Source organism: Erythrolamprus reginae, chromosome 2, assembly GCF_031021105.1.
Source record: "Erythrolamprus reginae isolate rEryReg1 chromosome 2, rEryReg1.hap1, whole genome shotgun sequence".
Taxonomy (NCBI): domain Eukaryota; kingdom Metazoa; phylum Chordata; class Lepidosauria; order Squamata; family Dipsadidae; genus Erythrolamprus; species Erythrolamprus reginae.
The window spans coordinates 171,932,985-171,960,555 of record NC_091951.1 but is presented as its reverse complement, the minus strand read 5'-3'; the positions used below and the strand labels follow the sequence as shown (position 1 = coordinate 171,960,555).

The 27,571-nt window shown below is 35.0% G+C and overlaps 1 protein-coding gene across 3 annotated transcripts; it reads left to right on the top strand.

The window, feature by feature from the left end:
• The first annotated feature begins 186 nt into the window (after positions 1–186).
• On the top strand, positions 187–11,151 carry ZNF207 (zinc finger protein 207). Of its 3 annotated transcripts, XM_070740451.1 has the most exons (11): positions 626–844; positions 1,965–2,091; positions 2,997–3,135; positions 3,827–3,994; positions 4,616–4,691; positions 5,534–5,604; positions 6,877–7,037; positions 8,185–8,274; positions 9,226–9,468; positions 9,878–10,040; positions 10,168–11,151. In XM_070740451.1, the coding sequence occupies exons 1-11, from the start codon at positions 804–806 to the stop codon at positions 10,326–10,328; spliced, it is 1,440 nt and encodes a 479-aa protein (XP_070596552.1). In that variant the 5' UTR covers positions 626–803; the 3' UTR covers positions 10,329–11,151. The 3 variants fall into 3 exon arrangements, with proteins under 3 accessions (XP_070596550.1, XP_070596552.1, XP_070596551.1); XM_070740449.1 differs by lacking the exon at positions 8,185–8,274 and having other exon boundaries at positions 187–844; positions 5,534–5,634; XM_070740450.1 differs by lacking the exon at positions 8,185–8,274.
• Positions 11,152–27,571: the final 16,420 nt, after the last annotated feature.

Here is a 27,571-nt window from a genome sequence, read left to right as displayed (position 1 = left end):
GCTTCCCATTGAATCTCAAGTGGATTTATTTCCCAGCACGCATGTACAATGCTGAGCTACATAAGCCTTCGAAGACAAAACGTTACCCTCGCTGCCTTTTTTTTAAGAGTGGGAAGAATCGCATTCAATTGCAGAAACCACCTTCTTCAGGCGGAACATAAAAATCACCATCGTTATTTCTAAACTAGAGAATGGCTAGCAACAATTGGACGACCTAGGATAGCGGGCTCGGCTGCCTTCTGCTCATTTCTTTCCCGAAGCAAACTTCAGGGTTTTTTTTTTTTTTTGTTTTTTTTTAAATCGTTCAGTCGCAGCGGGAACACCCATTTAAAAAATAATAATTAAAAAAAAGCAATCCACGCGGGCAAGAAGCGCGCGGTCGGTACAGGGACAGGCAAAGTTGGCTTTTCTATGACTTCTGGACTTCAATTCCCAGAATTCCTGAGCCAATCATGCTAGCTCAGGAATTCTGGGAGTTGAAGTCCACATGTCATAGAAGAGGAAACTGCCTGTCCCTGGGCTAGAATTTCCGCTCCAGCGCCTGGCGGGAAGGAACCGATGACGTCACAATTGGTGAGGTCGCCTCGAGACCCGTACACATGCTCTCCTCCCCGCGTTGCATTTCGGGAAAGTGAGGGATTCGGCGGAGGAGAGCGGCCATTTTATGCTTGGCTGAGACGCGGAGAAGAGGGAGAGCGAGAGAGCGCGCGCGATAGCAATAGAACGCAGTCGGCGTTGTCGCTCCGTCACGTTCGCCGTTTTTTGAGAGGAGTTTTCTCGTCCGAGCCTTTTGCCTTCTCGTCATGGGTCGGAAGAAGAAGAAGCAACTCAAGCCTTGGTGCTGGTATCCTTTTCCTGGTATCGTTTCGGATGGGGGTGGGTGGGAAGGAGGCCCCGACTGGCCTGCCCTTCGCTAGCGGCCTCTGTTTTTGTCCCCTCAAACACCTCAGCGGCCCTGTTTTTCTTAGGCAGAGAGCCGGGCCGCGAAAATAACCCGGTGCTGGCAGGAAAAGATGTTCAAAAAGCTCTCGCTTTTCGCTGCCGTATAATACCGGAGCCTTAAAAAAAAAAAGACTTTCGGAGCTGCCGCCTTTTGAGATTAACGGCCCGACCTCCCTTTGTTCCCCGCAACCTTTTGGGAAAATATAAATTGTCTATTCAGGAGAAAACAAAATGAGATTAGATTTTTTCCCCTTAGGTTTTTCTCCAGCAGCGTATCCCGTTCTTACAGACCTTGTGCCATGACATTTATCCGTACAAAAAAGCATATTTTGTTAATTTTGGTGGGTATCGTCCTAGTAGTAGGCCGAAAATGTAGCCGCCTTTTTTTTTGTTAGGTGCTTGCCAGATATCCATAGATTTAATATCTCTCTAGATCTCTCACTAACTAAATTGAGAAGGTTTAAGTATAAGGACTTCTTAAAGGGTTGGATAATTTTTTCTTCCATTGTTCTGTGTTAGCTTTATACACACACGCACTTACCTTTTTCCCAGATAAGGCGACTCTTGAATGGTCAACTGTGTAAGTTAACTAGCTAACTAGGAAAGGTATGGTTGTCTACATGTTTTCAAAAATACAAAGTCAAGAGTGAGGCTGAAAGCAATGTTTCTCTGAGAAACAACTTATGTATGTATGTTCAGAGTCTGCATGGCTTTCCCTTATCCCAAATGTTAGATGGTGTCACAAACAGTGGTTGACAATTCAGCACATCAAAATTTGTGGGGTTCTAACCTTGAACGTTCCAAATCCTGCCACTTAACATTAGAGTTACAGTCACTGAGTGAATAACTGCTGGGTGCCTTGTAAGTTGTCTTTCCTGATGAGAAACAGTATAAGGTTTATGAAATCTTGATTTATAACAGTATTTGAAATTCAATTGGAAATGTTACAGCTTTCTTTGTTGACAAATTAATATCTTTAATACTAGCATATATGTTTTGACTTCTTTAACAATTTGGACTAGGTATTGTAACAGGGATTTTGATGATGAGAAAATTCTTATTCAACACCAAAAAGCAAAGCACTTTAAATGCCACATATGTCATAAGAAACTGTATACAGGGCCTGGTTTAGCTATACACTGTATGCAGGTAAGTACTATAATATATCCATATAAATAGGATTATTTGTGGTGTTATTTATATATGCTTTTGTTTCACAATATTTCCATTTTAAAGTACTGTAATACAATAAAAGTTAAGGTATTATTTACAAATATCGTTGATGTACAAGTAGTCCTTGATTTATGAGTTATGTCATGTTGGTCATGTGATCCATCTGATTCTACAATATTTTTTGCAGTGGTTGTTAAGCAACTTACTGTGGTAAACAAATCTATGATCTCTAATTGGCAACTTTTGCCAAAAATTTGAAGTAAATGTCAAGCATCCAAAATGTAACCACATGACTGGGAGGAACAGCAGTACTTCAAGTATCTTTTGAGGGTTTATCATAACTGTAACTAATTACAAATAAAGGTTACCCATATTACACTAGCTGCATCAGTAGAAGATTTATTTGATCAGAAAATAAGCAGAATTGATAGTAGCTGTACATGGAAAGGTGGCATCTAAAGTTTTGAAAGTGTCCTTCAATAAGACTGAAAGACAAGTTATGTAGAAAGTTCCATGCTGGTGTAGATTCTGTTTTCTTTTCCATTGTATTGGTTTGAGCATTTTTTAATAGTTCAGGAAAATAAACATCAAGAGTATTCAAATCCCAGCTGAGAAACATATTTGAGAACCAGTATAGCTGTTCGTTCTAACCATTGAGAGCAACTTAAAAAGCTATGGCTTTTCCTGGCAGTGTGTTGTAGCTAAACCAAGAAAAGATGTATCTTTAAGTTTAACATTAAATTAAGATAGTGTGATTGAACCTCCTTCCAAAAATTTTTGGTAAACTTCTCAGCTAAGATGAGATTAATCTTAAAGCTCTATAGTTGCAGTCTCTAATGTACATCCTGTTTTCATTAGCTTGGATTTCTCTTTCTCTTAAGGTACATAAGGAAACAATTGATGCAGTTCCAAATGCAATACCAGGAAGAACTGATATTGAACTGGAAATATATGGTATGGAGGGCATTCCTGAAAAAGATATGGATGAAAGGAGAAGGCTGCTTGAACAAAAAACTCAAGGTAAATGGAAACACTTCCTGATATTTATACTGATCCTTTGCAACATGATCCCTCTTTGATTTGGCAGACCATTGAGTCTCATTGTATTTAGTTGTGTTGCTGCAACATATTCAAAAACATCTACATGGAAAATGTAGAAAACAATATAAATAATAGTCATGGATTGACATGGGTAATGTTGAAAATAGTATTGATTATAGCTGGAGTGATATTACAGTAATTTATATAAAGCATTAAAAGTATATGACATAACATTGTCTCAGTTGCTGTTCTCAAAACTATTTTTTTAACTTGGTGGAAAATAACTTTTTATCAAAGGATAAGAGAATGAAAGTTAATTTGATTTTATGAGGTAAACTTACCACTAATTATATTATCAATTTAAGCTAGCAAAATTTTATTGAAGAATCTATTGGAATAAGGTGAGCTTCATTTTAAAATGGAAGCATCAATAACCTCCGCTTTGCTGATGATACTATCCTCACGTGTTGAGCTGGTTTTGCTGTGAAACAGTTGTGGGAAATCAAACAAGTATTTAAATGATTGAGAAAAGGAGCTTGCTCAAAATGATTGTGATTTATTATTTTGTGCAACGATATCTTACAATGTAGAAATACAATAATTGTATTAAAATAATGGTTATTTTTGTGACATAAATTAGCATTAACCTGAACATTGAAACTTTTATCAGAAAGCCAGAAAAAGAAACAACAAGATGATTCTGATGAATATGATGATGATGAGTCTCCAGCTTCCACCTCATTTCAACCACAGCCTGTGCAGCCACAGCAGGGATATATACCACCAATGGCACAGCCAGGTTTACCTCCTGTGCCAGGGGCACCCGGAATTCCTCCAGGTAGTTAGTTATATAGACAGAAATAATTGTGTCAGCTTTAGACTATTTTTTTTACTAATATGAAAGATTTTAGTAAAATATTATTTTGGATCAGCATGGATATGTTTTACTGTATTTTAGCTATGTTAATCATTTTCTTAACATTTAAGAACTAGAAAATATTCAGTGGGATTAAATCTAAATTAGAGAAGTAATGTCTTGCTTCCATCTGTTCCTCAGAGGCTCATCTAACTTGTTTAGTTCTCAATGTTTTCTTAAAAGTGAAAAGATAAAGATAAAAGGTATTTATCTTACAAGACTTTTGATTTTGCTTGCTATAAACATGTTAACGTAGTCAGTAAATATTACTCTGCTTTTTGGAATTGGATTTTCTTTACAGAGCTATAACTGATCATGGTAAAATATACAGGGAGCAGATCTGAAGGATAGTTTTGATTATTTCAGAAACAGTTAAATCAACGCTAGAAAACCTAATGATGAAAATCCAGTGGATTGTAGTTGTAGTTAATTTTCTATGATTACATACATTAAGGAAAATTGTCAAAAAGATTTTCACATGTTTATCCAACAAACAATAGATTATTCATTTGCAGGTCAGTTAATATACATTCTGACTTCTAGGTATACCACCATTAATGGCAGGTGTTCCACCAATGATGCCTGGAATGCCTCCAGTCATGCCTGGAATGCCACCTGGGTAAGTATGAGCAATGTTTAGGCAGTTGCGTGTTTCATGCTTTCATTTGATTTACTTCACGTGTGGGGCTTTGCTTTAAAAGCTGCACAATTGGGGATCTGACAATCCTGTCCTAGTTTGTGGGGACATCAGTTGTTTATTCTTTCAGGAGTATTCAATAGTGTTTTCCAATATAGTTTTCCTAATTGCTAAGACTTTCATAGTATTTTGAGTTGTAATTAAGATTAATGGGGAATAGCCACTGATTTACTAGGTTCTGTCTGTTACCTAGAAGAGAATAGGAAAGAAACTGAAATCAAGTAAAGAAGTGGGTAGACAATTATCTATTTTTAACTGAAAATATTGGCTTTTGCAGGCATGGATATTTTTCATTTATTGTGGTTTTGTTATTCTACCTTTAACATTTTATAAATAATCCAAGGAATGGCATACATCATATTCCTTCCACCTCCTCTTTTCCCCACAACAACAATAACCCTGTGAGATGGGTTGGTCTGAGAGAGAGTGACTGGCCCAAAGTCGCCCATGCCAAAGGGGAACTAGAATTTATGGTCTTCTGGTTTCTAGGCCAGCACATTAACTACAGATCAAACTGGGGTATGTTAGGCTGACAATTGCTTCATTCTATCTTCCCAAAAAGAATTGGATAATGAATTATGATAGCTCTGCTCTATTTTGCTCACATTTTGAATTAAGGCAGGGAGTTGTGCTAAAATCCAATACAGCCAAAGTTATTTGAAGGCATATATTTACATTTCTCAACTGGTAGAAAACCTTGGGACATTTTAATATACAGTGCCATTCTTTATGAGAGATCTCATTAGAGTCTTTCAATTTTATAGGATGATGCCAATGGGTGGGATGATGCCTCCAGGCCCAGGAATCCCACCTCTCATGCCTGGTATGCCACCAGGTAGGTCAGGAATGACGAATCCATATTGCGGTGAGTTATTTAATTTTTTTTTACTGGATTTATGGTTACTACAGTTCTGGGGTAAAAGAGGGACACAGAACAGCTGTTTATGGGACAAAAATGTATTAAGTTCAGGCAATGGCAACTGCTAATAGAAGCTGTTCTATCAACTTGATATATTTATATTAACACATAAGCTGCATGTTTGATTGAAACATGAAAGCCTTTTAGGTGAAGACTTTGGAACAGTTCCAACCCCCCCCCCCCCCAATATAAATTGTTATGTTCTGGCTAATTTTAGTCCTTCAAAAGAAGTTTTTGCTTCCAAAACTAGTATTAATATAATGACTAATTTGTACATGCATGTCTCTGTCAAATTTTCTATAAAAACAATTTTTGGATATTCTTCTCATTGCTTAAATTGTTTAGTAGTTTTAGTTACATATTTTATTGTTTACTCAATTCATCTTTATATTTACCTATGTTTATTTGGGCGATATTGTAAGCCATTGTAATATATGAGAAGCTTCAGCATGTTCTCAGAATTAAAAATAGATACATTTAAGCATTGGGTGAAAAAATAATAGTCCTAAACATTGCTTGCAAGGAATTAGAAAATGTGATAGATTCTCACCCTGGGAACGGTTTGCCCTTAAAGGAGGGTTAAAAATATTTTGTATAAATAAATGTTATCTTCAAATTGCTTCTAATAAATAGAAGGTTAACATTTTTCAACAATTATATTAAAATGATAAATTAAAGCATTTTAAAACAATCATTAAAACAGAATTTGTAATTAAATCCAGCCCAGGATCGTATCCTTTGTACTTCTTTTGTGACCGAGCCCATACAAAAGATGTCTCTCAGGGATTCAGGCTTTCCAATGAGGGTTCCCAAAAGCATCTTCACCTTCTTACCAAATAGATAGACCGATTAGTCTTACAATCATATAAAAAATATAAAACAAAAATAAAAGAGGATCTATTTCCAGAGTAAAACTGATGAAATAAAATACAGTAATAAAATACATATGTGGTAAATACAACTAGTGTTCAGGTAAAATAACAACTTTTATAGGATACCCCAATATAACAGGTCTTAGATTAGTTGCCTTAATTCTGCTCAATCTAAACATCATTAAAGTATATTTCTGCAAATAATGCTTCTTTGTATGATGTGTTAGCTCTCTGATGGAAGGCCAGTATTTGTGATCTTGCCTGTGGTATTAATAAAATCCTCACCGAAGCATAATCAGAAATCATTATTCTACAGGTATGCCACCACCTGTTGGTCCTCGCCCTGGATTGCCCCCAATGGCACAAGCCCAGCAGGTGACTGCTCAGGGTGTTCTTAATAGACCTCCAGCTCCTGTTATTGCAGTACCTACTCCCCAACCACCAATTACCAAACCACTGTTTCCTAGTGCAGGACAAGTAAGTTTTCAAATATCTAATCACCAAAAAAGCTTCAGTGCATTTTTTCCCCCTCAAGTATGTTAAAATATGGTGAATTATGGTTCAAAAATAGTTGAGTGTGCGTTAAAACCGGAATTGCCAAACGGTATTAGCTCATACTTCTGTTGCATTTTATAGTTCTTGTCAAAGATTTCTTATTTACATCTGGGTTTTTTTCTGCAAAGAATTTAAATACTTCTGTCGGTGCAAACTCAGAATAGAGGGATGGATAGATGGATGGTAAAGGGAATAAGTAAAGTCTGTGTTAGCACAAATTCAAGAAATAGTTCTAATAACCACTTAATAGAAAAGTTTTTATCCTTAAAACATGTTTTGTACTTATAATTAACATAAAATTAAGAAAGCGGAGTGTATTCTGTTCTGCACTTTTTAAGTACTAAAGAAAATTCTATGTTGATACTGGAGAAGAAAATATATATAGTATATTAGCTATTTAACTGAAATCTAAAATAACAATTATTTTTGCAAGTTAAAGTAGTACCCGCTCTTTAACAGAACTGCATTATAAATGAAGGTTTTTGTTTTTTAACTATTGACTTGGAAGCAGAAGTTTTAAATTTCTGCAAGAGAGAGTTTGTAGAAGCTTCACTCACAAACTGCACCAAACAGCTGGTTTGGAGTAGTTTATGTCCAAACCAAAACATGCATGTTTGGGCAGAGTATGGAATGAAATGCTATTATTTTGTCAAGATAAGTATTGAAACATGGTTGTTAATAGGCAGCGTTTGAAAAAGTAGGAAAGAGGTTCAAGCATCACAGATGGGTGGGCTGGTGATATGTATCTTGTTAGGAGCTGCTGGAGGGATAAGAAGACAGCAGAAGGAATACACACTAGCTTTGTTCTGCTCATCCAGTACAATCATCCAGAATCCTTGCTAGTTAGTATATTTTGGGACAATGGAAACATGTTTTTCTTTTTCTTAAACCACAGTCCACCTGGAACAATGTGTCATAATGCTTGTTTCAAGATCAAAGCAAAAGTAACATGTTACATTTTATGTGCATCCTTATTCATATAGAAAAATCAGTCTGAGCTTTTTCCTCTTGGTTATTTTTATTCATTCATTTGGAGACTGTTTACTGTTTCCTTTCTTTTGTGCTACAGATGGGGACACCTGTCACAAGCTCAAGTACAACTTCATCCAATTCAGAACTGTCAGCACCTTCTAAAGCTCTGTTTCCTAGCACAGCACAAGTACGCAGGAAGTTGCAGTTAAAATTGCTTTGCCAATTAACCCTTTAAACCCTTATGTACATTTTAAAAATCTGCCTAAACATTGTCAGATAATTGTGGTTTCCTGATTATGTTTAGTTGTTCAGCACACAATCTGAGAATTGGTTATAATAATTGGTTAAATAAAAAGAAAATTCTACATTGTGGTTCTAAAGGGTTAAAAAAAGAGCATGAAAGCAGTTAAGTGCATTTAGTGGGCAGTAGTTTACTTGATGCATGGTTTATTTTTTTCTAATTTATGCTATTCTGATACATCCTGTTAAATGTCAAATGCATCATGTGCTAAAATCCCAATTTACCTAGTGTTGTTTTGGAGTTCAGTGATTAGTTCGAAATAATGTGCTGTTTGCTTGCCAAAGCATTCTGTCATGTGAAACTAAGAGCTCTTTTGTTATGTATAAATTCTTTCAAGCTTGTACTTTCCCATTGAACTTAAATATAGCTTTCATGGGCTGTAGGATATGAAAATAATTGAAAACTGCAAGTGAGAATTTGAGGTGTCACAGAACATCAAGGCATTTTTATACAAAATATTATTTTAAACAAATTTTAACATAATAATTGACATCCTGAGGTTCCGTCTTAAACATTCTGTTTGGGTACTAGTTTATCTCAGCTGATATTCCTAGATTAAATTGGTTTTTATTTTGAAAAACCAAACATCTTACTATATGGGATATAATACAGAAAATGACAAGAGCAGATAGTTTGTTCCTATTTGTTCTAGACATCTCAAACTTTGCAGTACGTTTGTGTTGCAGGAGTTTTTTTATTATTGTTTGCTACTTTTTGTGATAAAATAGAACTTTTACTTTTGGTTAATTTAGCTGTGTCGGTATATGATAATGTTATAGAGTTTATTTAAAAGATAACAATGTACTTATATTTTTAATTTTGTATTTTTAAATATAGGCTCAAGCACCTGTTCCAGGCCCAGTTGGTACAGATTTCAAACCTTTGAATAATGCACCTGCAACTACTAATGAACCACCCAAACCTACATTCCCTGCTTACACACAATCTACAGCATCTCCCACTAATACAACCAATAGTACTGCAGCTAAACCTGCTACTTCTATAACAAGTAAGCCTGCTACTCTTACAACAACCAGCGCAACCAGTAAGTTGATCCATCCAGATGAGGATATATCCTTGGTAAGTTAAATATAATTTTCTCATACCCTTTCTTTATAATCAGTTTGATATGATAAGTAAAAGTTTTCAACTTCCCATATAATTTACCATGGTTAAAACAGTATAATTCTCAAAGTCGATAACTTTGTAGTCGTTAAAATGCTTCATTTTTGAGACTTCAAGTGATTTAATTCTATATTTAATTCCTGCTTTAATTGAGATAGCAATTAATACCGAATTTTGTAAACTGAATTTATGTCATGTACATGTCTACTTAATGATTTGATTGTCAAAATTTATCCATTAGAGCTTCCTGAACTATAATTAACCACTACCATGAAAATAGTGTCTCAGCTGTATCTGTATTTCAGAATGAATCTTGTTTTGATTTTGCACTGATTAGGTATCCCCCATGTGTTTCCTTTCATAGGAAGAAAGAAGAGCTCAGTTACCCAAATACCAGCGTAACCTCCCTCGACCAGGACAGGCACCTATGGGTAATCCACCAGTTGGACCAATTGGAGGTATGATGCCACCACAGCCAGGAATTCCCCCCCAGCAACAAGGAATGAGACCACCAATCCCACCTCATGGTAATAACAAATTAAGCTATGTTGGAAGTGCATGGAATGTATTTAATTATGGAATTAACTGACATATACTAATAGCAGTACTGCTGAAGGTAGATGTAACTTCATTCTTTCAAATTTTGCTTTTCAGGTCAATATGGTGCTCACCATCAGGGCATGCCAGGGTATCTTCCTGGTGCAATGCCTCCATATGGTCAAGGACCCCCAATGGTGCCTCCTTATCAAGGTGGACCTCCTAGACCGCCAATGGGAATGAGACCTCCTGTAATGTCGCAAGGTGGCCGCTACTGATCCTACTGCAAACGTTCTAATAGGTTTGGAGATTAAACCTTTTCTCGTCTTGTGCTGTTAATATAGCCAAGCTTCCATCAATTAAAACTTCATTGTGACTTTTAGGGGAAAAAAAATCTTTCCACATTCAAGGAACTGTTGGACATTATTTTACATGAGAAAAATTATTTAGAATAATAAAACGGAACTTTCCCTGATGTTGCAATTTATACTGTATGGCTTCTTTTTCATGTTTCATCTAGGTTTTTAGAAGTGAAGTATAGTAAATATGGTTCGTTAAATTGTGAAGGCGCTGGAATTACATGAACGTACCATCTTTAAAGGCAAGTTCTGTAACCTTATGTTGCTGTTCATAAATGATGCCTTCACAGCACTTCAAGTGCTGTTGGACTTCACGTCCCCAACAATAGTTTGGTGAGGGCTTTAACTGTTGTCATCTACTTGTACACCTAAATCTGGATGTGTAACCACATTTAATGTAGAGTTCCTCCTGTTCCAGGGTTTATCAAATTGACCCACTAAATTCATGTGATTTTCTGTATTGTTTAATTTCATTGTAATAAAACAAAAGAAAAAAATTGTCCTTTTATTCATGACCAGCTGTGGACATCTGCCTGAAGGTTTGTACTGATGCATGCTACTATAGCTTGTATAATAAATACAATACAATTCCTGATGCTACATTGATATATCCTGAATTGTTTAATCAAGTAGTCATAGACCTGTACACTTATTAACAAGACACAAGAAATAAATTTGTCCAATTTTCTTCATGAATTTTTAAGGATTTGCCATTCAGTTGATTAAAATTTGCTCTTCACAAGTTGTTGAATATATGTTGGTTTCTATGAAGTACATTTTATTGTGCAATACTTTTATTTGACTCAGGTTTTTTAAAATGACACTGATGTAGTTAACAACTACAATACAACTACAATATATCTTTCATTACATGTTTTACCAGACTTGTAGAGGCCTAGGCCTATATGACAGGATCATATTCTGCAAAGGATACTGGAATTGCTGTGAAATTTTAGCTGGTTCTTTAACTAGACTGATTCCCATTTATGAAACTTAACTGGAAAGTAGGAACAAAATTATTTCCTTCAGTAGGTGGCAATGAGTGCCTTTTGATTGAAGGTTAAAAAGTGTAGCATGTTTGGAAGACTGTCCAAATACTTTAGGTCTTAAATTTTTAATTTTCTAGTTTTATATCTGATACTTACAGTATGTGATGAAACCTTTCCTCGAGAGCTAGTTATAAGAAGATATTCTTGGATATTCTTTATTACTTGATTTTGTAAATGAAATATTTTGTTCTTTTTTTCTGCTCCAGTGGCAGTTATACGTGTTAATACCATCAATTATTAATGTCTGAATTTTACTGCTGATTAGTGTTTTCCACATTATTGGTTCATATTTGAAAATTCTGACTTTGTATTCACAAAATCTTATTCTTTATATAGGTCCCTTTTTTCCTTAATACTCCTCATTACACAGAACTGCATAATTAGCAGTCTAAATAAGTGTCTTTCTGATTTGTCTACTTATTTTTTCATAGAAAATATAAAAATAAGCAATTATGATCACTTGGCTGTTTATTTTTTGTTTCATTGTGTTGTCTTTTTGCTCCATTGCAATAATCTTTTTGTAGTTAGATATCTTAACCATTTTCCAAAGAATTTATATAGTCACATGAATGAGAATAGTTTGTATATTTGGAATTTACTTCATACATATTCTTCTCTTAGTGTGGCAAGCAACTCCTCAGTTAATAAAAATGGCTTATTAAATAGCTATTGCCTGTGATGGTTGTGGAAGCATATCGCTTATCTTGATTGTGCCATTTGTGCGCTAGTTTTCAGTTCATACTATGATTGTGCTATTTTTCCCAAGAATATTTTGCAAAATTTGATAGAAAGTTTTACATGATTCCCCAAAAAGATTTTTCTGGAAGCATGAGCTTTTTAGAAAAAGTCAAGAATATCTATTACTTAACTGAAAATTATACTTTTAGTTACAGCATATTTTAATAAGAATTTTCATTGTTTCAGTGGTTGTATTGTTCCTTTAGAAAAAAATTAGTCCTGCTTGTACTGTATACTTGTTAATACCTACTTTGTTTTCAGTGGGAGAGGACATTATGGAGCCAGTAGATCTTATCTTCCTCTCCCAGGGGCAGATTTATTTGTTTCCTGACTGGAAAAGGGCCATATGGTTTCTGTCAGGAAATAAGGTTGTGTTTCCTACTATAAAATTTGCAGTAAACACCTGCTTTTTCAAGGTATAAGCAGTGTGCTTATTTTTATTTTGGAGATACTCAGATACCAAACTTTTTTAATGCATATAAGGGTTTATTTATTTTGTTTTCTCTGGGTTCAAACAGTATAAAATGTAATGGGTACCTTATTTAAAATAAAATAATTCACTGGCCATGTTGAAAAAGAAAAATATGAGAACATAATTTTGAATTTTGATTTTATTTAAATAAAAATGCATAGTCCTGGCATTTATTAATACATATTACAATTGTCTTAATAATTGTACTGGTCTAGCTACTTACATAAGATGGTTATACATTTTTGAAAAGCAGATGGGTGTTCTTCTAACGTTTAAAAGCTTTGACTGAATTAGTACAGAATATTCCATTGCTTACAACACCTGACAACTGTATTACATAGCAGTTGTCAATTTTTAAGGCAAGCTCAATTGGAAATTTTTCCCTATAGAAATCAAAGCTAATTTATAAATTCCATGTCACACATGGATCTAAAGTTTTGAGACCAAACTTTCAATTGATCACTGGAATTCTGTTACTATTGATTGCATGTACTTTTAGCCTTAGTTGGGTCATGTTTTTCTAAAATTTTAAATTTTCTTCTTCCTATAGCCCTGCCATAGGACAGGCTGAGGCAGAGTCTCAGTGTTGCCCTGTTCAGTCTGAGGCAAGTGGGATTTATTTTATTCATTCTAGGGGCTTTCACAGCTTTATAGCTGTTGGATATTTATGTCCCCAAACTTGCAGCAAGTTTGGTGAAGGCTCCTATGTTTAATTTAATATAGGATTTTTATAATATTTTGATCGGCTCTATATTAATATTGATATAGTGACACTGGTGCTTTCAATTTACTATTAACAAGAAGTCATAACATGGGGTAAACATTTGCTGAAATATTCTCCTTGATATCCCCTCTGAAATTTTGATCAGTGGAACCATTTTTTAAAACAACTCATTTTAAAAATATTGTGATAAATTAATGCGATTCAAGAGTTCTTTTACCTGTGTTTAGTATTTTAAGAAAATGCCTGTGTTACAATTTGTGTTTTCTTCATTGATACCTATTTCTGAAACTTGGAGTAAATATTTGATCAAGCTAAATTTAAATTATTTATCATAAATATTAATGTAGAGCCTGCAGAGTGAAGAAAAATGTAGATATGAATTTTATAAGATGGAAAAACGGGGTAAATATCTACAAGGAACCCATTTCTTTATCGACCATTCTTCTCAAAATAAACAATTTACAAAATCTATATGCTCTAAAAAATATTTTTGAGCATTTTCAGTGTTATTTGAATGCTTATGGTAAGAAATCGTCATTGACTTCTTGTAAAACATGCACAAGATGTAGTTCATTTTAAAGTAACAAGGTAATTTCTGAGGAATGCTTATAAGATTTCCAAGAAAAATTAAGAGCAACAGCTCTTGAAACAAATGCAACTTCAAAAGTTTTGACTATCTACAGAAAAAAAAAACAGATTTTCCTGGCAGTCTCTTCACTACTTCTCAAACTGCTTCTTAAAACTGATTTTTTTAAAAAGCTTGGGGATCTGACACGAAAGCTCTTCTAAAGGGAAAATCTGAGAAAAGTATTGTGCTTCATTGGTCATGGTTTTCCCTGATGTGGTCTTCTTCAGAGTCCTCAAACTGCTTTTCCAGCTTCCAGTTTTTCTGGTATCTTAATAGCTACAGACATAATGTACTTACCTTGATGAGGTTTTAAATGTTTAAAGCTATTGATGTTATAATGCTTTATAAATAGCATGGTTGGTTCCCTGTTATTTTTCTCACAGGTATCCAGAACCATCTGAGTTCTTCTAAAATTCTGGACAGATTAATTTAGGGAATTTTCCATACAATTTTGTCAACTCTACCAATTGCATTCAAATTATTATCCAGTGTTTAATATCAAAGCCATAATAGTTTAGATAGCCAGTATGTTATAATATTTTTGTCTTTATATCATAGAAAAATTTATAAGTATGTCTCTTGATCTAAATGCATCAGCTTAGAATGTCATTACTTGGTAAATAGAGAATGCAAAAACATGTCATTAACAGTGAATGTCTTCATCCACATTAGGTCTATTTATTTACCACTGATTTTTTTTCTAGACTAAGCTTTAGTTTTCAACCAGTGTTCATAGTTATAATGGTATTGATAAATGCTTCTTGTTGGACAACTTTGACCACAATATAACCAGGAATTTAACACCTTGAAATTTTTGGACACATTTGTTCTGATCATTGAAAATAAATGTTCTCTACCAATTTTGTAACAAATATCACCACAGAATTTCAAAATATCACCCAAACTCTTCTGAAAAAGCAGTTTGGGGTTTGTGTTGAGAATTCAAAGAGAAGGTACCACCAATTCCCACATTGTACATTTCCTTTCTCAATTTCCCTGTTAAGAGTTCTAGTTTTGAGATGTTTCTTATCAAAATTTAAGCAGTGGTTTCAGAGTTTTAGGGAGGACAACTGTTGAGTGAAAATATATTGATAAGTATGCATGCATGGTTAGAATGCTGTTTTAATCCAACCTAATCTGATGTCACAAATAATGCTGTTATGTTGATGGTGCTTTTTATTTATGTGAATGTATAGAAATTGACTGTAGTATGCTAGGAAACATAACTTTGCTTGGGTTGGACTATTGCTGCCGTAATGCAATGCTCACCTTGTCTAAATCTAAAAAGATACTTGAAGTAATTTATAATTAGACCAATAGCCTAAGTATATTATAGGCTGATTTTACTAACAACCCTATTTGACAAGCAACAGTTTGAGTAATGTAATATGGTTCTTTGATTTTGCCATTTTCATTATTTTAACCTAGGTTTTAACACAAACACATAATTGATATTAAAATTGCATGTGCAGACATTATTTGATTGATTTGCATTATAATCATTTCCCAAGTGAAAAATATTTTACATAATTAAAATGATATATAAATTATGTGATACACAATTTATAAGAAACTATAAAGTTGCTTCTAAAGTATTTACTGCACTGAAGAACGTTAAAAGAAAATAGATCTTGCTATGTGAAATAAATTAATGGTGTTTCAGTTACAAAAATATCCAAGAAATTATAAACTGAATAAAAAAATGGAGTATTACTGAAATAGAAAAACCCTGCATTCTACTTCATATTTTTTACAAGGAAGTTTGGTATTACATTTCAGGTCTGAGACTTTAAGATTTCGACTTACTGTACTCTGTTGTGAAGATAAAGTCAATGGTTTTCCCATTAATTAACCGAAGAAATTCATTTACAAGATATTGTAATTGAAATTTGTGTTCAAAACACTGTCAGTTAATTTTTATTTTATTTTTAAATAGATGTCACTGCACTACTGTGACACCTGATAGGATAATACATATTTATGTCAGAAATGTGTTGATTTACAGTGTAGTCATAATGCAGATAATTTCCTTTCATTATCAGGAAAGTAACTAATATATCTCTAATAGTTCTTGAACATTGGCATATCTTGCCAAATGCTCCTTTCAAAATTTTGTATTTAGCATAATACCGGCTAAATGTTTAGAGTGAAGTATAAATTAACTTGAATCTTAAAAATGGACATGCTTTTAGGTCAAATTCAACCAGTGATTCTATTTTTATTTTGCACAAACAACCCATTCTTGGGGGTTTAATTGTTCTGTGTATGTGTTAGAAGTGATAGAAGAACAGAGTTTTCACTGAAGCGCTTAAGAGTTCCACATCATAGCACAACAACCATTTAACAGTCAAATGTTTAACTGGCTAATTAATCATGAGGATTTTTTTTCTTCAAATAAGTATAAAGCCTGGGGTTTGATTTTTACAATTTAAACTTAAATCATGATTTAAGCTCCTTTTTGTTTAATATAATTTGTGTTTTTGTTGACTAGCAGCAGAATTTCAGCATTTGCTTCTTACTGGTAGAGAAGAAAAAATCCCAGCACTGCCAGTACAGGTTAGTTTAATCTGTAAGTACCGTGATGTTTGTTTGAAATCCTGTACTACAAATAATATGTTAGTACATGAGGATGGAGTCACTAGTAATATTAGGAGGGAATTATCTTCCTGCTTCTAAAACTAAGACACACAGGCTCCTATTTTAAATGGGAGCGAGAGATTGCAATATATAGACAAATTGGATTAGTGTCTGGATTTATTTAAGTCAGACCTAGAGTGATATACTTCTTTGAAGTTGGAAACCATTTGAGAAATTGGTTGAAAAATAATCTTGTCATTTATGAGGGGAAATAGATATTTTTGCCATAAACAAACACATATATGAAATATTTGATTCTTTCTTTACATACACCCACCAGCATTATTGATAAAAAGCACATCTTTAGTTATGATTCACTATATTCTGAAGTCTAGACCCCTCATTGACAACAATACAGAATATAAAGTGTTCTCACTTAACTAGTTTCGGCTCTCTTACATTTGCTTCTGGGTATCTTTCAAATAAATGTTTTTTGTAGCACTACTGTACTACTGAAATTGGTGGTTTTTGTGAAGCTGTAGTTGCACCTCATTGGAATTGCATGTTTTCATATCTTTAATTTTTTGCTTTGTCTAGCCAACATTATCATATCTCAGCTACTTATAAACATTTAATGTAAATGTAGCAGCTCAAGTTATCTAAATGTTTTAAGTAAGGATTATCCATAGCAGATTAGAAATAGGAATTGTTCAACATGACTGCACAAATGTGGTTTTTTTCCTAAGCATTCCGTCTATATGACACTTGCTTCTTTGCATTTTCAGTCTTCTCAATGCCATCTGTGGCGGGTTTATGAAACAATCGCTGTTCCTTAATGACGGAATTTCTTTTTGCAAAAATTTCCACCTAGAAACAAAGGGTTTAATAGATTTTTCTTAAAACTCGCATTGTAAGGTTAAGTAAAATATGCCAGAGTTGATATGATTTAGTTAACTTGAATTTGATTCTTACTAATTGAGTATTTCACATCAATAATGTTTGCTTTAGGGTTGAAATAGAATAAGGCTGAAAATAAACTGTTTTCTGTTACAAGATGTGAGGTTTTTCTGTTATGCTGGGTTATGGGACTAAAAATTACCACAACTCTCAAAACTAACAGCTGTGGATGTAGAATTATTTCAAGTATTTATTCCATATTAATAGATATATCAGAAAAATAATTTAATTATGAGCAATCAAATTTATGAATAAACGTTCCCTACATGAATACCCTATTTATCATCTTAGCCAGTACAATTTTTGAAGATATAGTCATTTTACTGATGTCCAGAATTCTGAATTCCATAAAGAATATACATAAAAGGTAAATCTTGTTTTAAACGTAGAAGAAATTATGTTCTAGGGGAGTTCTGCTGAACTCTTTGGGATCTGTTTCATAAAAATCAAAAATTCCAGTCTTTCCAGCATCTTCTGCCTTTGCTTTCGTTAACCAATGCTGTTGCCAACACAAACTTTCCCACTGGCTGGTCTGCCCCCGCCTCCCGGTCTCCCTAATTCAGCAACTGATATCCTTAGCTATTTCCTTTACCTCCCATAATTCATTTCTGCTCAGTTCAGAACAGCTCCATTTTGTTCCAGGCATTGAACTTTCAAATACTTTTTTTTTCATTTAATCACAAACCACCTGAAATCAACTACAGTATTCTATGCATGAAAGATGTTGCATATCCCTGCCTAAGATTGAACTACTTTTATGCTGATCAGAGGGCTGACGACAACTAAAAAACAGTCATTGATAATTGCCCTTTTAATATGAATCTCTGGGAAATTTGTTAAGTTACTATCTTTCTCAGGAAATAAGAGTTTTTTCTTCACCTGCACCCTTTTAACTAAGAAAAGTTACCCTTTAATTAATATGTGAATTCATGTGCTCTTTGGTGGTGCAGTTGTTACCAGAATCTCATATGGGAACCTATATTGAGTCCAGAGTGTAAATGCTTAGAGGATTGCAAAAATTTTGATTGTTAAAGAAACAGTGGCAGAGAGGCAAGTGCATTGTGCAACTTCACCGTTGAACATTCATATAATAATTCACACATTAATCCTGCTATTAATAATGCTATTAAAATTGCATTAGCACCTGTTTTTTTAAATTTGTGGTTATAATGATATATCTCAAGCTATGGCAGTAAAAAACAAACCATACGTTGTTATTATTTATTAGATTTGTATGCCGCCCCTCTCCGTAGACTTGGACTATTAGTATTGACTAGAGTCATACTATTTAGAATCTGTTAATTCTAATTTTATTTGGATTTACATAACAAGCCTGCGGATTTTGAAACAATGCACACAATACATAGGCCCTTTATTTGCTTTAATATAAATAACGTGTTGTGTGAAGCAGCAGACTTTTGTCATCTTTATTATTGGACTTCAGCTTTGCAGTAAGATGATCCATCGAAGTATATATTGTAACAGATCCTCTGATCTTGTTTTGATGAAATAAATGCAACTTATATAGTCCTGCAGACACCAGCAATTCCAGAAATCGAGAATCATTTCAGATCTGGGAAACTGGTAAGTATTTTTTTTAAATGCTATTTATCAATCCTATAGCATTTGTTCATCAGTGATGTAAAGATGGGAGATTAAGAAGTAGAAAATTAGTTTATATATGCTCCAGTGTTTATTATTCTTATTGGTAACATTTTCAAATGTACACCTTGATAACACCTTTTTTCATTCATTAAACTTAATTAATTCCTTGACCTATGTGTTATCTTTTTGTCATTTTGCTTCCTGAATATATTTGAATACTGTACCAAGAAAAAGACAACTCATGGCTCACAAAAAATAAATTATAAAATCGTTGCAGCGGCTCAATTACAATTACGAGGGTCACTCAGAAAGGAATGCACCACATTTTTTTCTCAGCCTACAGTAATGGTACAAGCGTGAAACTTTAGATATACATTATTTGAATTGTCAGGCATGCGTGTGTAAATTTTGCGTTTCCTCAAACAGATAGTGTAGCTGCAACAGTGTTTTGAAATGGCCTCTGTAAATGATGTACGTTACAAGCAGCGTGTCATTGAATTTCTCACTATGGAGAAAGAAACTGTTGGGAACATTCTCAAACGTTTGTATAGATTATGGAGAATCTGCAGTCGACAGAAGTACTGTTAGTCACTGGTCATAAACGGTGAGGCAAAGCTCCAAGGCTTTGTGACCAGAATAAGGAGTGGTACCGACAGAGCAAACACACCCTTGTGTCTCACTAGAGCAAGGCCATAGAAAGGGATGGAGATTATGTGGAAAAATAGGGAGTGTAGAAGAAACATTCTTTGTTGTGTGTAAACTTCATTGTGTTAAATAAATGTTGAGGGGGGAAATGTGTATTACTTTCTGGACGACCCTTGCATATTACAGATAAGTTATTATTTTGTAGAGTGTCCCATTAAACCTGAATAGAATGAAGCCTCCATGACTGAAGTTTCCACCATTTGTAGAGCTGTGTAAGAAGAGGATGATGATTGTTAAAGGGCTACTATTTGCCTCAACTGAAAATAAAGTGCCCCTTCTGCTATGGTATTTCTCTATAAAGTAATTAGAAGATACAAGATAATTATGGAAACAGTACATTCCCCTCACACAAGGACCTCTTTAAAAAAAAACCTGGTATGAGTATTTTGTTTCTTAAACATTTTCATTATCACATTGCAGCAATTTATCTTCTATTTGTAAATAATATAAAAACGCTCTAAATGTAGGTCACCCGTTCTCCACAAAAGAAACTAGCAAAAAACTAATATATAAAATGCAGAGTAATGAACATTTTTACTTTTTTTCTGCCTTTACAAACAATTGTAGCAGTATTTAAGCATATGGTAGTCAGACATGGCCATAAATCATTGCAACTATATGCATAATAAACGGAAGGGTTTATTCATGTTTTTGAGAATCAAAATAAACTTTAAAATTAGATGTGATGCTGGCTCTGTTAAAAAGTGCTATTGCTAACATGTAAGCCGCCCTGAGTCTAAGGAGAAGGGCGGCATTAAAAAAATCAAATAAAAGCTGGCAAACATGTAAGATGAAAACTGCTTTGCTGGCTAACTTATAAAATTTTAGCTTTTTGCATATTGATCCTCTTGATTAGATTGACGTCTTGGATAAGGGTCATAGCAACACTGCAAAAACAAAAATGCATATACATAAATACTTCACTTATCGCTGCATCACTTTTTTTTAGCAATCTTGCTATGAGCTATTATCCAAGAAGTCACAATGAACACTTTTATAAACAGTTATGAATTTTAAGAAGCAAAAACAAACTCAAGGAAAGAAATAAAGGTGATAACAATTCCTGTAGTTTGAAAAATTAGCATTATTTTAAATCTGTTCTGTTACAAAGCTGAGTTATTGAGAGAAGGATATACAAAATGTTTTGTGAACAAAGCTGTGTTTCAGATTCAAAATAATACACATTTTTCTGTGGGAAAAGGCTACCCAATGAATTTGTTTATTGTCATCTTGGTACAAAAAGGTATGTTACTTTAAAAACTTGTTCTCCAAGGGAGCCAGGAGAAAAGGGCCCAGATAGGTGGCAGCACTTAGCAAACTTAACTGGATGGAGACTACAGATAGTTCTTGACTTGCAACCACAATTGAGCCCAGAATTAATGTTGCTAAGAAATTTCTTAAGTGAGTTTTTGCCCCGTTTGTTAAGTGAATCACTGCAGTTGTTAAATTAGTAACATGGTTATTAAATAAATCGCTTTGCCATTGATTTTCTTGTCAGGTTACAAAAAGGGATCACATGACCCAGGGGCACTGCAACCAGAGTCTTTGGAGAGGGGTGGCATAGAAATCAAATAAATAAAAATAAGTAAACCATCATAAATATGAACCAGTGTAACATGGGGATGGTGCTATGGTTGTAAGGGTGAAAAATGGTCATAAGTCCCTTTTTAAAATTATGTAACTTTGAACAGTCACTAAGTTTATTTAATTTTACTTAATTGGATTTAGCATATTGTATTCTTTTTTTATATGTTATAAGCCGCCCTGAGTCTCCGGAGAGGGGCAGAATATAAATCAAATAAATAAATAAATGAACTCTTGTAAGTTGAGGACCACCTGTACCGGAAAAACTAGTAGGATTGTGAACTAGGCTGAAGTTGAGTAAACCTGAAGGCGGAAGCAAATCAGTTTGGTATTAACAAAGATATCAGAAGGAGTACATGATAATGTAATTCTCCCCGAGAATCAAGCTCAGCTCAAGATTTTATGTCTATATAATTTACATAGATTCATATTTAGTTTTAGCTGCTTTCCCTTGTATTTTAATAGAGATACCTTTAAGACAATACCAATAAGTTGGGTATACGCTTAAGGTTTTTATTATGTAAGCATATATTGCATTTAAATCAAAATGTGCTGCAGGTGTATTGGAACAACTAAAAAGCATAAGGGGGCTTCTTTTGATCATTGTTCTCTCATTATTAGCTACTAGTAATTCTTGAAATAAGAAAATAAGTCTATACCAAAAAGATTTAAAATGTCCCAAATTTTCAATACAGTATATGAATTCTGTGATCTTTTACCTCATCAAAATCTGTAAAATGGCAACTTGGCTGCAGCAGTGCAATATAGTTGGATATCAACCAAAAATAGAAGATCAGACCTTGCAGTAATAATCTAAACACATGATGCGAAAATTAATGGGATTGTGCAATTCCCTTTCAGGATACAGTGAACGTCATTGCATGATTCACAGTTAATCATGGGGAGGTTTTTTCCATGTATGTCACTAATCATGTGATGGGTTTTCTTTTTTACTATTATAAAGAATTGGGTATCACTGGGCAGTTACTAAAATGTAGCAGTATAATCATACTATGTGATTGGATTAACAGTGCTTCACAAAAAAGTATTCTAATATGTAGAAGAACATGTTCTCTGAAATCCAAGACAGATTTATATTATTACATACTGTGTTAAATACAACATTGTTATAGTATGAGTTAACTTAGACTTGTGGCTATTGGAAACCATGAGCTGATCTGGTTTCTAGGAAATGGGCACATAGAGTCAGAAGCAGATTCTACAGCCCCTCTGTCACCTGACTGGTTGAAAATATGTTGTGGGGTACAAGTAGTCCTCAACATACAACAATTCGTTTAGTGACCAAAGTTATGGCACTGAAAAAGTGATTTAAACCATTTTTCACACAACTACTGCAGCATCCACATGGTTGCATAACAAATTCGGATGCTTGGCAGCTGGTTCATATTTATGATATTGCAATGTCCTAGAGTCGTGTTATCGTCTTTTGGAATCTGACAAGCAAAAGTCAATGGGGAAGCCAGATTTGCTTAAGAACCCAGATTAACAATGATTCATTTAACTCTGGCAAGAAGTTGCAAAATGGGGCAAAATACCAATAGCACTTAGACTTATATACCGCTTCATAGTGCTTTTGCTATCTTCCCTAAGCAGTTTATAGAATCAGTCTGGGTTCTTATTTTACTCACCTCGGAAGGATGGAAAGCTGAGTCAACTTTGATCTTGGTGAGATTTAAACTGCAGTCAGTGGTCAGTCAGCAGAAGTAGCCTGCAGTACTGCATTCTTAACTATTGTGCCACTTAAATGTCTCACTGAACAACTCTCACTTAGCAACAGAATTTTTGACCAAAATTATGGTCATTGCTTTTATTATAGTGTACAGTATTACTCTTTCACTGTAGAAAAATCCTTGTTGATTGTAACCTGTTTGTATGGACATTCTACATAATTGCCCTGTAAATCCTGTATGGATTTAGAGCAGTGGGAAATATCTGGACAGTTGTGATAGATATTAGAAGCAAGTGTAGGTTGATATATGTATTAGCATTAAATGCGTATTTAATATTCTAATGTACAGTTTATGTGTGTACAAATAAATGAGCACATTCTTTAAACATAGTTGTCCTTGCAAGATTTATGAACAGAAAAATAATAGCTATTCACTTACTATGGTTTGAGACAAGACTGGGATGGAAATTATCTCTCCTACCCCAAAGAGAATAACTTGGAGCCACTGTTATATTGAGGGAACAGAAGAAAGAGGCACAAGAATTTGAACACTGATTACAGTTGTTTAGCAAATACAATTGGGAACCACAACTCAAGTGAAACCATGACTCAGATTTTCCTTGCTTTACAGACCTGCAAAGGTCATAAATGAAATTTATTGGTGATAAAATTATTTTTCATCATCAAAGATGTGATCATTAAACAAGACAGTCACTAAACAAGTGTAGAGTCACTGGAAAAAAATTTAAGGACTTCTTGGTAAATGTCAGACACCCAGGTACACTAGATTAGGAAATGGGACCAGATGAGATAATTCCACTTTATTATATGATTAAAGTGCAGTCAGCTTTTGGGGTAGCTCTTGAAGTTTCTAGTTGTCTCTGGTGTTTCATTTTCTAAAAAAAAAAACATTCCTGTTTAGATGTTTTATTTATGGCAGGAAAATGTGTACAAAGAGCTTTTAGATGTTTAGATGTGTAGATGTTAAATTGAAAACAAATAGTGGATCTGTCTGATACAGATGTACATGCGCCCATGTTCAGCCCTACTCTGGCGCTGAGAACAATCGCCTTAATTCCTCCTCTTTCTCCACCAACAACTACCGGTACCCTTTCAGTAGCCTTGGTTAGGATGCCTAATTCTCTGCTGAGGGTAAGCCAACCAATATGATCATTTATTCCCAATAATATTGCTGAATTTTACACAATGTTGACTCCACATGAGCAGTGCCTAGTGTAATGACTGTATCACCAGCTTAATTATTATTTGGGTTTCTTTTTGACCTATGATCTATGAGGAACTAGACAGAGTGCTCTCTAGCATGACTCTTTGGCCCTGCCATGTGTGGCTCCTGGTACCTTGGGGGAGGGGGAGTTGATGCAATATTGGATGTCTTGTATTGGTACCCTGATGGGATAAGTGCACTAATCTTGGTCCTTTTAAGCCTCAGCAGTTTTTGATATCACTGGTCATTTATTTATTTATTTATTTATTTATTAGATTTGTATGCCGCCCCTCTCCGTAGACTCGGGGTGGCTCACAGCAATAATAAACAATATATAACAAATCTAATAGTTTAAAAGAAACACTAAAAGCCCCATTATTAAAAGCAAACATACACACAAGCATACCATACATAACTGTATAGGCCTGGGGGAGATGTTTCAATTCCCCCATGCCTGACGGCAAAGGTGGGTTTTAAGGAGTTTACAAAAGGCGAGGAGGGTGGGGGCAGTTCTAATCTCTGGGGGGAGCTGGTTCCAGAGGGTCGGGGCCACCACAGATAAGGCTCTTCCCCTGGGTCCCGCCAAACGGCATTGTTTAGTTGACGGGACCCGGAGAAGGCCAACTCTGTGGGACCTAATCGGTCGCTGGGATTCGTGCGGCAGAAGGCAGTCCCGGAGATATTCTGGCCCGATGCCTTCTGCACCAGCAAAGTGCAGCAAAGCTATCCTTCTGCACCAGCAAAGTGCAGCAGCAGCCCAAAAAGCTAATGCAATCCTAAATTGCATTAACAGAGGGATATAATCTAGAACTAGGGAGATACGAATGCCACTCTTAGACCGCAACTAGAGTACTGGGTCACCACACTACAAAACAGACACTGAAATTCTAGAGGAAGTACAGAAGAGAGCAATCAGGATGATAAGAGGACTGGAAACTAAAACATACAAAGAGGGGTTGCAGGAACTGGGCATGGTCTGGTGAAGAGAAGGACCAGGGGAGACATGATAGCAGTGTTCCGATACTTGAGGGGCTGCCACAGAGGAGGGAATCGGGTCCAGAAAGCTAGACGAGCAAAACTGAATGAAAGCTGACCAAGGAGAGATTCAACCTGGAAATAAGGAGGAACTTTTCTGACGGTGAGAGCAATCAACCAGTGGAACAGCTTCTCTGCGGAAGTTGTGAGAGCTCAAACTAGAGACTTTCAAAGGGAGACTGGACCGCCATTTGTCTGGAATAGTGTAATGGACTCCCGCTTGAGTTGGGGGTTGGACTAGATGACTTACAAGGTCCCTTCCAGCTGTAATAATAATCTAAACCATTATGGGGTTTGGGAGCTGAGGCACTATTCTGGAGTGATCCTATTTCTTCTATCTATGGTTTCAGTTGGGAGATGGGGAAGAAATTTGCTCAGTGACTGTTCCCGTTTGGGGTGCCACAGGGATTGGTGCTCTGCCCACCATTGTTTAACATCTACGTGAAATTACAGGGAAATTTGTCCAACAGTTTGGGCATTTATATCCTGCCAATGATTTAAAATATATATATATACTGTGCTGGTGGTGGTAGTGTAGAAGTCCTGATTAGATGCCTGGAGACTGAAGGTCTTTGGTCATCAAAGCTCTCTGCCTACTCCAGTGGTGTACTCATGGGGAAGTACTTCCCCTGAAAGGGCAGGTAACAGGTTCGTGGCTTGGTCTATCCCCTAGACTTGTAGCTCCTGCTAGAACAGACCTGGGCAAGATGTAGCCCGAGGGCTAGATGTGGCCCACCCGCTGTCTCTGACCGGCCCACGGAGGTCAGTCCAACTTTTCTAGAGAAGAACTGGGTGTTCAAGATATAATACTCATCCTTCCATCCTTCCGAGGTGGGTAAAATGAGGACCCGGATTGTGGGGGCAATAGGCTGGCTCTGTTAAAATGTGTGATTGCTAACATGTAAGCCGTCCTGAGTCTAAGGAGAAGGGTGGCATAAAAATCAAATAAATAAATAATATAATTAACTCAGTTCTACCCAGTAATACATAGTATTGGGTACAACTAAGTTAATTATATTAATCCATCCCTCTAAAACCATCCCAATTTCTCACGCGGCCCTATGGCAAAATTAATTGCCCACCCCTGTGCTAGAAGTACAGACAGGCCTTAACTAAGGGTGCTTTTCTCAACTTTGATTGGGTGTGCCAATGGCTTCACATCAAATTAGTTGAAATGCAATTTAATAATTGAAATTGCATAATTAAAATGGTGCATAAGCGTACCATTGTGCCTACTGTTCCTGTCTTGCTGTCCTATTGTCCTAATTTACCTGTACCTACTTTGCTTATGTTTATACAAATACTGTACCTGCTATCTTGTACATGTTTGACAAATAATAATAATAATAATAAATACCTAAAATGAAACATTATCTTCCCTTCTCTGTGTATAGCAGGGGCCAAAACTACATTCTAATGAATATTATTGAAAACAAATCCCTGGAAGCATTCTTCCCTAATTCAGGAGTTCATGTATGAGAAACTGTCAGTTGACTGGAAACAACATGAAAAACTTTTAATTTTTAGTAGTGTTTTTCTTTTTTCTTTCTACAGGGAATTTTACTTTTAGTTCAGTGGAGGTGGTTTGCTTAATAACGATTATCTCAGGAATTCAGTAGGTAGGTAGAAGATATGTATTGTTAAATTAGTTACTCTAGATGGGCTACAGAGATTATAAAGTAACAGATTAAAAATTAGCCTTAAAAGAATTGATTGTTTTTTACATTAACAATCTTTGGTTTTATATTTGAGAAAGTTATCAAAAGCAATTAATAATCCTGTGAACAAAGCCGTTCTTTTGAAGCATTCACTGTACAAATGACTTGTTATACTTTCTCTGCTCCTAGCTCAGCTGATAGATAGCACAATTAAAAATTAACAGTAGTTTAATAAACACTTCAGTAGCTTTTATTACAGAAAGCCTGGTATTGCCAGTTAAATTACACACTGGTCAGGCTGGTTTTCCCAGCCATTGCCTGACAAAAGGCAGTTGGTTTGGTTAGCTTCCTCTTTGAACTTCTGCTTCTGTATTTTTTCCTAGACTATCAATTAAAAGCCATCTCATTTATCCATCTCCACTCATAATGCCTTTCTTTCTTAAGTATTAGTCCATTTACACAACAAGTCCAAAGAAACATTCTTCAAAGTGTTTTTTTTTAAGGGCTAATTTGGC

Coding starts and splice junctions, on each gene's coding strand:
- ZNF207 (XM_070740451.1), top strand. CDS start 804: ATGGGTCGGAAGAAGAAGAAGCAACTCAAGCCTTGGTGCTG. Junction 2,092..2,996: donor TAGCTATACACTGTATGCAG/GTAAGTACTATA, acceptor CTTTCTCTTAAG/GTACATAAGGAAACAATTGA. Junction 10,041..10,167: donor ACCACCAATCCCACCTCATG/GTAATAACAAAT, acceptor TTTGCTTTTCAG/GTCAATATGGTGCTCACCAT.